The sequence below is a fragment of the Antechinus flavipes genome, chromosome 2 (genome assembly GCF_016432865.1).
Source record: "Antechinus flavipes isolate AdamAnt ecotype Samford, QLD, Australia chromosome 2, AdamAnt_v2, whole genome shotgun sequence".
Lineage (NCBI taxonomy): Eukaryota > Metazoa > Chordata > Mammalia > Dasyuromorphia > Dasyuridae > Antechinus > Antechinus flavipes.
This window is the reverse complement of record NC_067399.1, coordinates 367,540,980-367,558,664: the sequence shown is the minus strand read 5'-3', so window position 1 is coordinate 367,558,664 and position 17,685 is coordinate 367,540,980. Positions and strand designations below refer to the sequence as shown.

The 17,685-nt window shown below is 40.3% G+C and overlaps 1 protein-coding gene across 1 annotated transcript in view; it reads right to left on the bottom strand.

Moving 5' to 3' along the window:
* Positions 1 to 9,974, bottom strand: part of AHNAK2 (AHNAK nucleoprotein 2) — a 123,908-nt gene extending 113,934 nt beyond the window's left edge. The window contains exons 1-2 of the mRNA XM_051973687.1: positions 9,641 to 9,974; positions 8,954 to 9,102 (exon numbers count right to left, since the gene is read on the bottom strand). Coding sequence (XP_051829647.1) covers positions 8,954 to 9,102; positions 9,641 to 9,974 — 483 coding nt within the window. The remainder of the gene's footprint in view (positions 1 to 8,953; positions 9,103 to 9,640) is intronic.
* Positions 9,975 to 17,685: the final 7,711 nt, after the last annotated feature.

Genomic DNA, 17,685 nt, shown 5'->3' with positions numbered 1-17,685 from the left:
TCCAAATATCCTTGCTCAATTAAGACAACTCTGAGATACCACTACACACCTGTCAGATTGGCTAAGATGGCAGGAAAAAAAAATGATGAATGTTGGAGGGGATGCAGGAAAACTGGGACACTAATGCATTGTTGGTGGAGTTGCGAACGAATCCAACCATTCTGGAGAGCAATCTGGAATTATGCCCAAAAAGTTACCAAATTGTGCATACCCTTTGATCCAGCAGTGTTTCTATTGGGCTTATATCCCAAAGAAATACTAAAGAAGGGAAAGGGACCTGTATGTGCTAAAATGTTTGTGGCAGCCCTGTTTGTAGTGGCTAGAAACTGGAAAATGAATGGATGCCCATCAATTGGAGAATGGCTGGGTAAATTGTGGTATATGAATGTTATGGAATATTATTGTTCTGTAAGAAATGACCAGCAGGATGAATACAGAGAGGACTGGCGAGACTTACATGAACTGATGCTAAGTGAAATGAGCAGAACCAGGAGATCACTTTACACTTCGACAACGATATTGTATGAGGATGTATTCTGATGGAAGTGGATTTATTTGACAAAGACTCAATTTCAATTGATAAATGATGGACAGAAGCAGCTATACCCAAAGAAAGAACACTGGGAAACGAATGTGAACTATTTGCATTTTTGTTTTTCTTTCCGAGTTGTTTTTACCTTCTGAATCCAATTCTCCCTGTGCAACAAGAGAACTATTCAGTTCTGCAAACATATATTGTATCTAGGATATACTGCAACATATTTAACATATATAGGACTGCTTGCCATCTAGGGGAGGGGGTGGAGAGAGGGAGGGGAAAAATCGAAACAGAAGCGAGTGCAAGGGATAATGTTGTAAAAAAAATTACTCTGGCATGGATTCTGTCAATATAAAGTTATTATAAAATAAAAAAAAAAGATGTGTCTACTCACCTAGGTACCCATTCTTGCAAGAATATAAAATAAATCTTTCCTGCATTGAAAAAAAAATATCCTTGCTCCTCTTTGAGAAGGAAGGATGAACAACAATAGGTACTCCTAAGGGAATAGATAGGAAAAGAAATTCTAGGGATGTAGAGCTGGGAGAGATTTTAGAGATCTAATCCAGAACCCTCATGTTCCAGAAACTAAGAGCTAGAAAGGAGAAAGTACTTTCCTGGGTCTTATGAAATGGGAATTTTGACACCTACATAAAACACTTTTTCCACTGTGTTTTCAAAAGCATTCAATCTTGTGCAGTTGTGCTTGGAGTATTATTGTTGCTACCTTCCCCCATTCCATCTATAACCTACACAGACTCTAGTCCAGCTCCTGTGGCACACTGGCAGGAGCTGGGGAGAATCAGCGGGAGGCAGGTATATTCCTCCGGTCTCTACTGTATGTGCAGCAATACAGGTATGCAAAGGAACTGAGTTCAAGTTCTGAGATGGTGGTCAAATCACCTCCTGACTTAGCTCCTCACCAGCATTCTGCAAAACGCGAACAATAGTCCCTGCCCCAACTCCCTGTTTCTCCAGGCTGTGATGAGGATAAGTTGGGCCATGGATAAAAAAGAATGGTGTTTTGGGTCCTTTTTGTTCTTGCTGAGGACCACGACATCAGGGAGGTGATATCATGACATGCAAGTGAATTGGTTTTAAGTAAGGGAGAGCTGTGCAAGGTCACCTCCCTCACTTTCCCCTCCAGAGACGAAGGTCCAGTGACAACATATAGACCAGGATGACTGGAGATGGCCCTGGATGCAGTGGTAAACTTGTCTTTTTAAACTAAGATCTTCAATAAGGCTTCCTTATTTTGACTGGAGTCACACCTAGATAGCTGTTGCTATTATGATGATGATTATATCATGAAGGGAAGAAGAAAAGCAGTTTGGCATAGTTGTTTAGAGAGTTAAGTCTCAATACCAGGAAGACTTAGGTATATCCTGCTTAATACAGATATTGGCTGTGTGACTGAGCAAATTATTTACTCTCTCATGCTCTGGGAAACTCAAGGGAAATGTAAATTGCAGAGAAGGTGTCAATCTGCATTAGTGTGTGGAATTTCCTCACCTGGAAATTCCCTAAATAAATAAAACCATAATTGTACATGTTTAACTTACATTGGATTGCCTGCTGTCTTGGAAAGGGCAAGGGGGGAAGGAAGAAGGGAGAAAAAAAAATGGAGCACAAAATCTTGCAGAAATGAATGTTGAAAACTATCTTTACATGCATTTGGAAAAATAAAATATATTGAGAAAGAAAACAATAACAACAACAAAAATGAAATCTTTGATCCAATCTCCAATCTGAGGATCCATAGCCTCTGTCTTCTAGTCTTGATTTTTTTTTCTTTTTTTTTTTAATGGAATTGATTTTTGAAACATTTTATTGATATCTTTTGTTTTTACATCACCTTCATATCCAAAGATATACTTCCACCCTCCCTTCCCCCAGAAAGCCATCCCTCCTAACAAAGAATTAAAAAAAGAAGAAAAAGCTAACTCAGCAAAACCATCAATACATCAAGTCTGGCAGTATTGAGCAGCAGCTTCTCAGAAGTAGTCCTGGAAAGTGCCTTCTCAGCCAGAGTTTCACTGAGCAGAGGAGGGTGAAGAAGAGACAACAAAGGGAAGGCAGCCTGTCCTTAAGACTAAAATTTCTTCCAAAGCAGCAGCTTCCCTCAGGATAACTAGTGCCCCAGCCTTGTCTTCTTAGGGAGGCTGCCAAGCTCACTAATTTCCAACATCCCAGCTTCTGGTCCTCTCTCTTCAGAGGATGTCTTCATACAACTATTCCCATTCCCATCCCCAATCAGTAGGACTTGAGAGTCTCTTTCTGTCCAGGCCCTGACTCTGAGCTATTTCTCCCACATTCATAACTTCCCTTATCTAGGTACAGAGCACTTTCCCATTGCCAGAGGACATCAAGATCATGGGGGAAAAAATACTATCAAATGCTGTCAACTCTCAATTACCCACAGTGACTGAATCTCTGCCACTGTGCCCAGAGGACTAAGCTTAACAGATCACATGCAAGAAGGCTACTTAACTTTGCTAGTTTTCCCCAATCAGAACCTCCCAGGGATACAGGACTAGAAATCTCTGGGGTCCTAGCCTGCTCTAAGAGTGATTCAATGACTCCCCAGGGAGAGATAAATAGAGCTAAAGAGTGGGAAAAGTTATAGTCACTATTCTTTAGCAGACACTGTGCAGGAGATTAAAAAAAAAAAAAAACCCCAAACAGTCCCTTATAATGAGGACTAACCTTCTACATATTCTAGTTATATTCATTTACATTCTAATTATATTACATTCTAATGAGTTGTGCTACCTTTTGTCCTTCTAGAGCTTCTGTTAGGATCAGGTGAGGTAATTGATGAGGAAGCACTTTGGAAATACATAAAAGGGTTGTTGGGTTTGGGTTTTGTTTCTTTTTTAATAACTTTCCAAAAAAGTCTCAGTCAGCAGAAATGGGAATGACAGAATGAGCCAGAAGTAGAGTTCTGTACATCCAGGCTCTTTCATCACCTGGAAAGACATTTCTGGGAAAGAGGAAATCTGAATAGAGTTCCAGTGTTCTCCTGGGGAATAGGAAGCAGGACTCTAAGAGGGGGTCCTGAGGACAGAGGATGTGGGGTCCTAATCAAGCAAATGCTTAAGCAGGGGAATGACATGGTGAGAGGAGTGAAATAGAAAAAATTACTTGGGGGAAAGGGGCTTTCAAATAATGGACTGGAAACAGGAAATGTGAAACAGAAGGATGAGTTTGGTAGATTTACAGCAGTTTAGGCAAGGGATGAAAAGAATCTAAAAGGGTCTAAATTAGAGCTGTAGCAAAATAGTGAGAAGAAAGCTTATGTTACACAGTACCTGGCTATTGTTTGGATATGGGATTAGGATGGGGAGAGAACAAAGGAGAGGAAAGAAGAAAGGATAAATTTGAGTTTTTTGAGGCTGTGGGGGATACAGTACCATCAAAAGAACTAAGAAGAGGGGCAGATTTCTGGGGGAAGAGAGGAAGATAACAAATTCAGTATGAGACATATTGAACTTAAGGGACCATCAAATATCAGGTTGCTACCAATAAGTCTGTTTTAAAGATGCAGAGCTCAAGAGTCATAAGATTGGAAACATAGAGTTGAAAATAACCTTCAAAATCTTCTAGTCCAAACTTCTCTCAGATGAGGAAACTGAGGCACAGAAAGTTAAATAACTCAATCAAGATCACACAGGCAAAAGAGACAAAGACAGAGTTAAGACATAAGTCTTCTTGGGGCAGTTAGATGATGCAGTTAGAGCACAGCCCTGAAATCAGAAGGACCTGAGTTCAAAAACATTTTCAGACACTTAATACTTATTAGCTGTGCGAAGCTGGGCAAGTCATTTAACCTCCAACTGCCTCACCAAAAAAAAAAAAAATTTTTTTTTAAAGATATGTCTTCTGACTCCATACCTAGAATTTCTCTCCACCAAACCTCATCTTTCCAGTAAAGAAATGAAGTTGTGGGTATAAGGTCAGTAAAGTGGAAAGAACACTACTAAACTTGAGAGCAGAAGATCTGGGGACTACAATTTCCTTTTCTATATATTAAGGGTGATGGACTTCATGATTCTAAAGCCCCCCCACCCCTCACCCCAGGCTCTAATGTTTTCTGGCTTTGGAGCAAATGCTTTTACCAAAGTTAAGAGTGTGGGGAAAGAAAAGGACCAAAGACAATCTTGGGAGATACTTGGATTTAGCAAGTAGGAAGTCATCAAAAGAAGATCACACAGATTTTAAAAAAAAAAAAAAACCCTCTTACAAAGTAGTGTAACAGAAGGCAATGGAAGTGAAGGATTCAGAAGAAAAAGATGGCCAGTAAAGTCAAGTGCTGCAGAAAATAAAAAGTGAGAAAAGATTATTCAATGGATTTAGTTATTAGAGAGTCACTCCTTTCAGTTAGAACACCTATCTGAAGTCATATTGTAAGGGGTTTCAGAATTTAGTTGAGGGAGGAAGTTGAGGATAAGGAAATAAAGGCTGAGAATACAGACAAAAGGCAGAAACCAAGAGGAGATATAGAGTTGAGAATAACCTTCAAAATCTTTTAGTCCAAACTTCTCTCAGATGAGGAAACTGAGGCACAGAAAGTTAAATAACTCAATCAAGATCACACAGGCAAAAGAGACAAAGCCTGTAGCATGGGTTCCAGAAGAACTTGAAAGTAGGTTTATAACTGTGCCAAAAGGTACATACTGCTTCCCAACCGTGTGGAGGAAGAGAGAGAGAATAGAACATGTTGAAACTTCAGCTGGGACCTTCTGGGGCTAATCCTCAAGAGATCTCTGAAGAAAAGTTACAGTTACAAAAGTGGGTTAAGACATCACTTTAAGAGGGCTGCTTCAGATGTCAGCTTTCAGTCAGGAGGCTAGAGGATGGGCAAAATGACTTCAGGAAGAGCTCTGAGTAACCCTCTCTCAAGGAAAGGCAGAGGGAGAATTTGGAAAACAGAAATCTTAGGATAAATCCTCAAAACTCATTTTCACTAAATGTAATCTCATCTACTGCCTACCAATCCTTTGCCTAGTGTCTCTCTCCATCAGATAAGTAAGAACTTCCTAACTTCTCTAGATTACATGGAAGGCAAAAAGTACAGCAAGTTTGAAGCCAGAGGATCTGGATTTGGATCCCCATACTTACTTGATCTTCACAATCCATTTTCCTTCAGTCACTTCATCCAAAAAATGAGAATGTTGGTCCAGATAATCTCTAAATTCCCTTCCACTTCTTGATTGTTTTTCCTCCATGAGCAGGAAAATGACCCAAAATTAGGACTCAGAAAAGACTCCCACACCCCAAAGAATGGAGGGTTGGCTGTGTATTATAGTTCAGAAGGGAGACCTTTGTAGTTTCGGTTTGTATGTATGTATGTATGTATGTATGTGTAGAAGCAGGGGAAGATGGAAGAAAGGTCCCCTAGTCTTGGCTTTGAAAAGATGGAAGAGATCAGCATGTTATAATGGAGTGAACATTGATTCTGGAATCAGAAGATGTGTATTCATACACTGCCCCTAACACTTATCTGTGTAACCCTAATAATCAATAGATTATTAGATTATTGTTAGATTAATAGGCCTTAGTTTAAATGAGGGCTTTAAACTAAATAGCCTCTGTATCTAAAATCTAAATTTTTATTTATATCTGTGATCTAAATAAAAATAGGGAAAGGAAAAAAAAAACTAAAATCTTGGTCTAGAGATTCAAGCAAGATACAGAAACTGGAGGAGGAAAGGAGGAAAGAATCCTTAGGAAAACTGACTCCTGTTCTGACAAACAATAAGCTGCCCTCTAGTGGCTCCAGGCTCATTTACAACCACTTCTCTCCTTTTCTTTTCTTTCCAAAAATAGATTTCTTTTTAAATCACCCCACTCCCTGGAGAGAATTGACCCACTCTTTGTTCCTGAAAGCTCTTCTCACCCTTTCTTCCAATCCAGCTAAGTCAGGAAACCGCCACTGTCCCTGTTAGCACATGTGCTCTTTGTCTAGGAATCAGAATGGTGTTTATTTATTTGTTGCTGTATCCACCTGGTGTATCTGGGAGAGAAGCAGGTAGGCAGTAGGAGAGGTAGTCCTGCTATTATACAGGAAAATGAGGTTGGGAACATATCCCACCTGCATTGCAGAAGAATTTGGGTAGGAAAACACTCTGCTTCCTGAACAGCCTGGTCTATCCCAAGGCAGGAGAGGGAGGAAAGCTTGGGAATATCACTTGACTTTAAATGCAGCAATGGACAAAGGCAGAGCTGGAAGTAAGAAAGACAAACTAGGTTTTAACCTGGTGGATGTGGTCCTTGAGGAAATGAGTCTTTCCTGTCTCTGGGCTTCAAGTTTTCTCTTCTGAAAAATGGGAATAATAACTCAGGTTGGTGAAAGAAATTGATGGCATCCACCTACGAATGCATGAATGACTAGACTTTCATCTAAAACACCAGAATTTGAATCTTCCAACTGTGCCTTTGGACCATTTCCTCAACTATAAAATGAGGTTACTCATATTTGGTTATGAGGGAAGTATTTTGTAAACCTTAGAAGTGTTATATAAATGTTTAGTTGTTCTGTTGTGTCCAATTCTTTGTGACCCCATTCAGGGTTTTCTGAACAAAAATACTGGAGTGGTTTGCCATTTCTTTCTCCACCTCATTTTACAGATAAGGAAACTGAGGTAAACTGGGGTAAGTGATTTGTCCAGTTTAGTAAATATATGAAGTCAGATTTGAACTCAAGAAGACAAATCTTCCTAACTTCAGGTCCACTGTGCCACCTAGCCATCCTATGGAAATAGGATATTATTATTTTAATTTTCTTTGAAATAAACAAAGTGAAAAGAGCTGTAATGGGTAAATAAAGTATTTTTGGGACTTTGGATAAAAAATTCGTGGGTCTCAGTTTCCTCCTCTATAAAATGGGGGAAAAAAAACTTGCCCCATCACACCTTCTTAGGGCTCTTTAGAGAGTCTGCAAATAAAAACATTTTGGAAATCATAAGTAACAATAAAGGAATCATAAATATAATACAATAATGGAATCACAAATTAAAGTTTATTAAGCACCTACTATGTGCTTACCAGACACTGTTTTAAGCACCATTAACATTATTATTTTATAAAAGGAATCAGATCAGGTCCCGCAGCAAACATCACCCCAGACCCCTCCTTTCCTTCCTCTGTCCTTGGGTCTGTCCCTGGCCCAGAGCCCAGTAGACAGGTCTGTACTGTTGCATCAGTGGGATGAGAAATTAGCTCAAAGGGTGGGGGTGGGGAAAAGGGGAATAAGGAAGCATTTGCTATTAGCTTTTGCCAAAGAACCTAGGATGCACATGAGTGTTGGCATCCTGGGCCCCATTGGGACAAAAACAACGAACAAAGCCTTAGTTCCAGCTAAAACTGGGAACAAGAATGGCTTTATTTATTTGTGTATTTATAAAAATTGGTTAATTCAGCAATCCCTGCAGCCCTGCCCTGTTGCTCTACTGCCAGTCCCCTCTCTGGAAAGATGCCTAGTTTGTCCAGGGCGTGGCAGATGCATGCAGGCAGTCATTCCAGGTAAGGAGACAACCTGCCCAGGGGTCATTTATTGGACAGCAGCCAAGGCCCTAGCTCGTCAAAAATGGTTCTTCCAGGACTTATTCACTTCTCTAACCCCAAGAGTATCTGGGAGGAGAAAGAAGACTGCCTTCTGTCCTCACCTGCACTCCCAGATCTTAGAACAAACTACAGCAACAGCTTCAGATCCTAACAGGATCAATCTGCAGTGAACTAGACCTAAGAAAGAAATGGTGCCTCATTCTCTCCCACTTTCTTGAAAACTTCCCCCAAATCGAGACTTCTTCCAACTCTCCCTCCTCTACACCCTCTCTCCCCTCCCCCAAATAAGCTTCTGTGAGCTGGGAAAGCCAGCACCTGTGGAACCACTGAACTCGGTGCCCAAATTGGGGCGGAAGATGGGTCAGAAAAGAGTCCGAAAGGGATTCAGACTAGCTCCAGAACTAAATTGTGCTTAAGTGAAAACGAAGTTCGTTCATTCATTCATTCACCCCCGATTTATTAAGCCTCACAGTATTCCTCGTGCTAGGTCCTATGAGAAAAGATTAGAAAAGTTTTCAGACCTCCCGTGGTTATCACTGCTCCAGCTGCCCCAACCTCGGGCAAGTGTCGGCACTTTGAGTCATTCCCCCAGTACCCCTTTCTCATAGCAGAACCACAGACCTAAACCAGAACACAGATGGGAAACAGCACCAAGCAGAGTGAACAGACTTAAAGAGCCCTCTCCCGACCTTACTGGGCCAGAGAGATGGTGTGCGTTGCCCGAGCTCCCTTCCAGAAACAGACACACACAGACAAAAATGGCCCCCTGTTCCGCAGCCTAGGGAAGGACCTTTCTCCCTGCTGGAAATCAGGAAACTGAGGCACAAAAATGGAAGGGAGACCCGGGACCTCCAGAGCCTCGCCTGGGTGTGGCTGGAGTCCCAGCTCGGAAGACCGCGCCTTGCGGCACCTGGGGCCACGCCCTAAGATGCTGTCACCACGCGGTGGAGGGGGGAGGCGGAATCCACTTTCCGATGGGACTCCGGGTAGTACCCACACTGCAACGAACACACCCAACCATGCACACGTATTGAGGGCCAACTCAACTCATGGACCCACAGCCTGAGAGTTCACGTTTCTAAAGCACTTTAAGGTTTGGCAAAAGCTTTCTTCCCAATGGCACTGTGTATGGGATAAAGAGTACAAGTATTACCTCCGCTTCTCAGATGAGAACACTGAGACTTAGAGTAGTCACTTGACCATAGGCACACGACTAAGTGTCACAGCCGGAACATTTACCAGGTCTCCAAACTCTCTTTTCACTACATCAGATCCATTCACACACATTGGGGATCAATCACACACACTAAGTCATGCACATGGAAAAAGACATTAAATCACACATTTCCCCGCCCCCTGCTCCCCAGGCACATTCGGAAGCATGGACTCAGGCACACACCCCAAATCACACATGGACACACAAAGGTACATACATACAGACAATTCGGACGTACAAGCACCCCCACCCCTCGGTTCCCCACCTCCCCCCCGGCGGGTCCCCCGAAGGAAAGCAAAGCTAGGAAAGAGAAAGCGCACCACTGGCAGGGGATCCGGGCCAGTTGGGAAGCACCAGGTGGAAGCAGTCGCACATCTTGGCGGATGGCTGCGGGCCCGATCGGCTCCGCTCTGGTGTCCCTGGCAGGGTCCGCGGGCGGGCGGACGGCGGCCTGCCCCGCACTGACTGCAGAGCTCTGGCAGCCCGCTCACTAGCCCGGCCCCCGATGCCCACCCCTCGGCTCCCTGGGCCCGCCTGGGCGGGGCGGGGCCAGACCAGAGTAGCCCCGCCCGGGCCACTGCGGAGCAGGGTGGGACAGACTGGGGGGCGCCGGGTGGTGCGGAGGGCCGAGGTGTGGGCCCTGCTCGGACTCATTCACCCCATTGGTTCTCGCGAGTGTGTGACCCGCCCACAGGGAGGGAGATGATGCATGCGGAGTGGGCGGGACCCCAAGTGCCCGAGCTTGGTGGACTCAGCTTTGGGGTGGGGGCTGCCTGCCTCCTGAATTCCAGACTGAGCCTGCCGGAAGATGAAAAGGAGATCTGAACAAGGACCCTTATTAACTGGTGGCCCGTCTGTACCAACCACATGCACAATATTGAAGGGAAATCATATAGGGTGTACAGGACATGGAGGCTAATCAAGGACTGAGCTCTCTACCAAGACCTTACTCAGAATGTGCTTCAATTCTAGACCCTTCTGAAGACTGTCCATAGCAATTTTAAAGACTCTGGATTTCCATTTCCCACCCTTGAAGATGCGATGACCTCTAAGTCCTTCCAATTCCATTCTATTAACTATTAAGGAGGTGACCTAGCAGTGTAGAGATAGAAAGAATCAAGACCCTGCAAGTAGCTCATGATGGAAGAGGAAAAAAGGAAAAGATAAGGGCAAAGGTGAAATAAATTTAAGGACAAAATATCCCTTTACTCAGTGGCCAATAAACATTCATTAAAACAACCAATGAGGATACAAAGAAAGGCCAAACAGTCCCTTCTTTCAAAAAGGAACAGGGGAAGAGAACATGCAAATAACCATGGAGAAACAAGCTAGATATAGAATAAATTGAAGTTAATCAATAGAAGGAAGGCTAGAATTAACTATAATTAAGAGGGATCAGGGAAAGTTTCTTGTAGAAGACAGGATTTCAATTGGAACTTGAAGAAAGGCAGGGAAGTAGAAGATGGAGATGTATTCCAGATAGGAGACAGACAGAGAAAATTGCCAGAGTCTGAAGGTGGAAAGCTCTCTAGAAAAACCAAGCTCTGAAATATGAGTTGGGCCCTAAAAGACAAAGCCAGACCTCAACAGATTATTAGAATCAATTTCAGGAGCTAGGAACCACTAACAAAGGCACAGAAAGAGTGGGATAAAAATGAGAATAGAGAGTCCTGTTTGTAAAGAATATAAAGTGTCGGCACTTTGAGTCATTCCCCCATCACCCCCTTCTCATAGCAGAACCACAGACCCAAACCAGAACACAGATGCGAAACAGCACCAAGCAGAGTGAACAGACTTAATTCCTCTCAGTGTCTTTTTTCTTATCTATATAATTGGGGAAAGGATGGGGGAGGGGGGAAGGGGTGAACTAGATAAATTGAAATAAGCCTGAGATAATTAGATAAGCCTGAGAGAGGCTCATTCCAGCTCTCAATTTGTGATTTTATGAATTTGATATTTTGGAAGAAAAAGCAAGAGTAGACTCAAGAATCATTTGACAGAGATAATCTTGAAGATGTCTTCCAGCTATGAATCCTAAAATTTAATCTATATTATTGGCTCTCCATCACTTTCTTATATCTGAACAATCAATAAAACAACAAATCAAGCCATGATTTGAAGCATTTGCTTTTTTTTTTCTGAGATGTAAATATGCTCACATTGAAAATTTAACAATAAGCTTGATGGAGCCCATAACGTTTTACAAGAATTACTTTCCCTCTGCTATGATACTCCAGCAGTGATACCAGCAAAAGGATGTGGTTTTAGCCTCCCAATACCTCTTTCCATAAGATATAGTGGGAAGGTGATCTGGGTCATTTGAACAATCTCACTCGACTACCCCAAAGGAAAGTCCTAGGAACAATTTGCAAAAAATACTGAGGTATTTTGTTAAGTTTCTGTACCCATGGAGAGACATACCACCTAAGTGTCTGGGGAGAAAAGGATAATGATACTTGGCTGATGCTTCAACAACCTAACTGAAAAGGAGCAACATTGATACCAACAGATAAGGGATGGAGACCTACAGGAGGAGCCCTGTACCGAGAAACTTGGAGATCTGGGATATGCTGGATGCCCTACTAAGTGTAGCATTGTATGTGGTAGAGGCCATACAGATCTATGGGGAAGGTCTACTCATGGTTAGGCGTCATTATTTTCCAGAAACTCTGTGGGGACTTCAATTTGGTTTCCCAGCCAATAAATAAAACTGTTCTTCTTTGAGAATTTTGAACTGTGGATCTGTAATAGTACACTTACTAACATCATGTAGTTATATTCCCAAATCATCTGGTGAGGTCAATAAGCCAAAAAATGAGAAATCTCTTCAACTGAATACAGTTAGGTCATGTAAGAGCCTCTGCCACAAAAGTTACATCAGTATAGTTATAGGGATATACTGGAGATGGCTTGAAGCAAGCCAATTTTCAGTTTTTAATGTGATCATTTATACTTCAGAAATCAGCAAATGTTACAAATCAGATCTTGATTTATTCCCTTGTTAATTATCTAGAATTAAGAAAGTGATAAAGGAAATTAAAGTGTTAATCAACTATAAAAGTCACATATATATTTTGGAGGTTATTAAATATTTACCAATACACTTCTACAGTTTCCAAACATAGCTAATCATTGAATTTAATTCAATCAACATTAATTTCTCTTGTCAGTGATGTCATATAGAGGTTTCATCAACAAGGTGGAGAACTGCATTGAATGTGACCTCTGACGTTTTTCTCAGCTCTGAAGCTCTTTGACATGCTATATGCATTTAGACATGACCCAATTGAATGTGTCAGTTGAATGTGACTTTCTCTATCCTACATGCCTCCATTCACTAGTGCCTCAAATATTTATTGAATATCTGCTGTGGAAGCTTTAGTATCTCCCTGTGGTCCTTTGCTGCCAGGCTCTCTACCCATTTCCTTTTCTTGATCGATCTCTCTACTTCAGCCTGTTCTCTGAAAGATTTCTCTGGATCCCTATAAAGCAACACCCCCAAAATAAGAAGAATGGATCACCATTTCCAATAGATTTTCCCCCAATAGTTTCCTACTACTCCTATTTCAGTGAACATTGCTTAGAATTGTGGGGAGGGGTCTCACTGACATAACTATAGTAATAATAGCTGACAATTATTTATATTACAGGTTGTATATATTAAAGGCAGTAAAGAATAGTGGATGGGCATCTATATAGTTCAATGGATGGAGTGCTGGGCCCCAGAGTCAGGATAACTCATCTTCCTGAGTTCAAATCTGACCTCAGATATTTACTAGCTATATGACCCTAAGCAAGTCACATAACCCTGTTTGCCCCAGTTTCCTCATCTATAAAATGAGAAGAAAATGGCAAATCATTCCAGTACCTTATTAAGAAAATCCCAAATGGGGTCATGAAAAGTCAGACACACAACAAGAAAGGGTAATGGATAAGACCCACAGTTGGAAACAGAACTATCCAGATTTAATTCCAGCTTTTAAAATCTTAATTACCTATGTGATCATGGACTTAACCTCTGTGTGCCTCAGATAATTCCCTATTTTTTTCTTTATTAAATCATACATATTTGCATTGGTAAGAGAATTCTTATGCTGTTGATGAAATTGCATATTACATATTTGCACATTACTTCATTTCAATCCTCTGTTGTTATCACTATCATTCTTATTTTATAAGGTAAGGGGAAAGAGGCAGAGAAAAATGGAATAACTTGCCAGAATCACATAACTTATGGGTATTAGAGATGGAATTAAAATTCAAATCTCTCATAATTCCAAGTCACATATTTTTCCACTTTATCATACTGACTCCTTTTCTTACTGTTTTATTTAGATAAATAACATAAAATAATAATGTAAAACAAAAAGACTTACTAAAAACACTGAGAAAAATGGAGGGAAAAATAGGAACAAATAAGATGCTACTATAATTTTATTAAAATTGACATACATATTTTTTCCTTAAAAAAACTATAAATAGTTTTTGGTTTTATCATTTCATTTTAAATTGTGTTTGATTAATTGAGTGGTTAGTCAACACCCCTCTTTTTGACTCTCTCTGGCCTCTACTGCATCTCATCCTAGAGCTTCCCTCAGACATTAGGCCCTTCTCATTCTGGAATATTCTACTAAACTCCTGCTCACCCTGGAATATCCCTCCAAACACCTCCCTATCTCACATCTCCCATTGGTGAGTTCCAGCTTCAGTGTACATTTTGTGAAGGGACCCACATTGGCCTGCCTTTTTCTCCTATAAAAGGCATAGGAAGAAAGACGCTATCTGCATCCAATGAAAGAACTAATGAATAGAAGAATACATAGAATAATTATATATAATTTTATTACATATAACTATATATAAATACATATATATAATGTGTATATATATATATATATTGTGTATGTATATATACATATGCACATCTATTTGAATCTACTGATAGCCATCTCTAGGGAGAGGGAGAGAGAAGAATAAGGGAAAAAAAAATTTAAATAACATATATTGAAAAGGAATAGCAAGTTGTACAACATAGCATTTTCATGGGCAATTATCTTTTTATTATGCTATGTTGTAGGAATTCTTGTTTCATTGCATAAATTAAAAATATTTTGTTTTTTAAAAAGTAAAATAGAAAGACAGTCTCCTTAAAAGGATGAACTGAAGTCTCTTCATGGAGCTAGAAAGTTGATGTTTTTTAGTCACCAGGGGGCACTGATGAGAAGCACCTGATTCTATTCAATAGCCTGGACCAAGTGCTATCAATCAGATGTTCACTCCTCAATTGCCATGCCTACTATCCAACATCAATTATCCCAACACTCTGGGGTTATTGCCAAATCCTCTCTGCTTCTTAGAGATCTGGTTGCCTCTTTCCCCAGCTCCACCATTTTGTGGATTAAACTACTTTTTTCTTTAATCTAAGTCAGTGGCTTCCATTTTTAATTTAAAAAAAAAGTTTGATCTTCCCCACTTAAAAAAATAAACATTTTATTGAAAACTTAATGTTGAAAATCAATACAAGTAGCTAAACTTGTTTAGTAATCATTTACAGTTAAATTAATTTTGATGAATAAACTATCAAGACTTTTTTTCTATGCCTGTTATTACATGTCAATCTATTTTCCTTGCCCCCAGTGGAAGAACTCCCTTATAACAAATAAATATCATTGGGCAAAACAAATGAACTCATTAGCCATGTCATAAAATGCATGACTGGTTATGTACCTCTAGTTTATCATCTCTCTGCTAAGGCTGAGCTTCCTCATTCTTTTGGAATCCTGATTAGTCCCTACTTTGGTCAGAATTCAAAATTGTTTTTCTCGTGTTATTGTAGTTTTCCCACAAATTGTTCTTTTGACGCTTCTAATATCACTCTTCATTAGTTCATACAAATTTTCATATTTTCTGGAATCTTTCATATGCTTCATTTCTTATAGTGAAATAAAATTACATTATACTCATATACCATTTCTTGTTAAATGACACTTATTTTATGTGTGGTTCTTTGTTGCAACAAAATGTGCTGCTATGTAAATATTCTTATATATGTGATTCTCCTCCACCTTTTTATGGGTATCTAGGTAACAAAGTGGATTGAGTGTTAGTCCTGGAATCAGGAAGATTTATTTTCATAAGCTCTTTGTCTATCTACCTCTCTTTCTGTCTTTCCATCAATTTATCTTATCTGTCTGTTTGTCCATGTCCAGCTATCTATCTGTTCTTCTATCTACTTATATGTCTGTGTCTGTCAGTCTATCTCCTTCTGTCTATCAATCTTTCTGTCCATCTATCTATCTATCTGCATGTCTGCATCTTTCTATCTACCTCTCTATTTCGCTATCTGCTATCTTTCTGTCTATCAATTTGTCTATATCTATCTGTCTGTTCACCTACCTGTCTACTTATCTATTTGTTTATCTATCTTCTACCTGCCACTAGTTGTAACAAATCCATAGTCTTTCCTCTGTTTGTTTTTTACTGAAAAAAATAGATGCATTTATATAGGAATTGTATTCAAAAATAATAATTGATTTTGGCCAGTGCTTCTAACTTCCCCTGAAAAGATATCATGTCCCAGGAACTATACCTCACAACTTAGAAGACTCTGATCTAGGGCATTTGTGAATGTATTAACCAATTAGATCTTGGCTCAGTCTCAATCCTTTTAGAAAAACTCTTCCCCTTCATTATATCACTGAATGTATGCTTCATTGGACACTGAAGAGGAAAAAAAGTAGATGTAAGAGAAAAAAGAAGTGTCAGCGATATTCCTCTTCAATTAGTTCTTCAGATAGCAGAACATTCAGCTGGAAGAAAACAGGAAAAAGCCCAAGATCCAAATCATCATCTCATTCTAGAGAGCATCAGCCTTGTTTATGTTCTTTCTGGAAGAGGTGCACTTTGGCTTACTTATCCAGAGCCAGGCAGACAACATCTCTCTGACTGGAGTTCAGGATGTCCCTTCTCCAAATTGCCTGATTCAAACCTCCAGTAGCTATGTTCCCCTTAAGTACCAACAACTAGCTAGCACTCCAATTCCATTTAAGCATTTAACATCAATTAGCTTTTACAAAGCAGCAAGATGGTACAAGGGATAAAATACCGGGCTACAAAGTAGGAAGCTAGCTTCCTAAGGCCAAATCCAGCTGTAAACTCTTAATAGCTGTGTTATATTGAGTAAGTCACTTAACTGTTTATCTCAGTTTCCTCATCTGTAAAATGAGCTGGAGAAGGAAATGGAAGTATCTTTGCCAAGGAAATCCCAAATGGAGTCACAAAGAGTCAGAGATGACTAAAAAAAATTTTAAAAGACTAAAATCAACAACATTTACTTCAAAGATTTAGCAAGAAGAACAGAAGTTAAAACATGTTTCTCAACATCTTGGGGGCCCATTCTCCCTTATTCCATGTAGACAGAAATGAAGAGAAGGGAGAAAAGAAAAGAAACAAAAAAAAAGGAAAAAGAATCAGGTGGTCCCCAGTGCAAAATATTAGCCTGTCTCCCTTCTCAGAGAGGAGTGGGTGAAAACTTTGCAAAGTTCCTACTTAACAATGTTCTCACAAGATTCATGTTTAAATGTGGCATTGTTACACAGTCCTTGTCTCTATTTTGGGATTCAGAAAGTCACAAACAAACAGCACTGCTTGCTATTTGGGTACTGAGGATGAGAGCTACAAAACCTAAGCACAGGGACACCATTCTCCTTTCACCTAAAATGGATAAGATTAAATGTTGAAAGAAGAACCCAGATCCATGAGACCTGGTAGGGGAGACGATTCAAGGCTCACCCCTCACAGTATTCTTGCATTGGACGCTGTAAGCGAAGGAGTCAGGTTAAAAGGAGAGGAGGCTATAGTTAGATCTGACCCAGGCTCCCAGGCTGACTTGGACTTTTCGAAGATGCTCCTTGCACTGGCTAGACAGCCAGTTAAAAAAAGGTTCCTTCTAATCTTGTGTTTACGGAGGAGAACCAGGAACAAGAAAGCTACACCTTAGCCACAGTCTCTCCAAGGCACTTCCGTTCTACATGATCATCACTCTCCCAGAAGCAGGATTCTCAGCCTTTACAGATGCCATCCAAGGGACTTTGCACATGTGCCAGTCCCTTCTTGCATACAGTAGGATAGAAGATGCTGGCATAAATCTAGTACTAAGACTTCTCATGAACCTAGAAGAAAACAAGTTAAAATTAATCAAGGAGAAAATCCTATGGGTCATCTGAGACCAAAAAGTAGAACAAGAAAGTCAAAATCAAGATTTCCCCCACATTCCTATAGTCAGAGTAATAAAAGATCTGGCCAGAGAAGGCAGAATTCCTATGATGGAGACTGCCAGAAAGAAGAGAAGGGAAAAAAGAAAAGG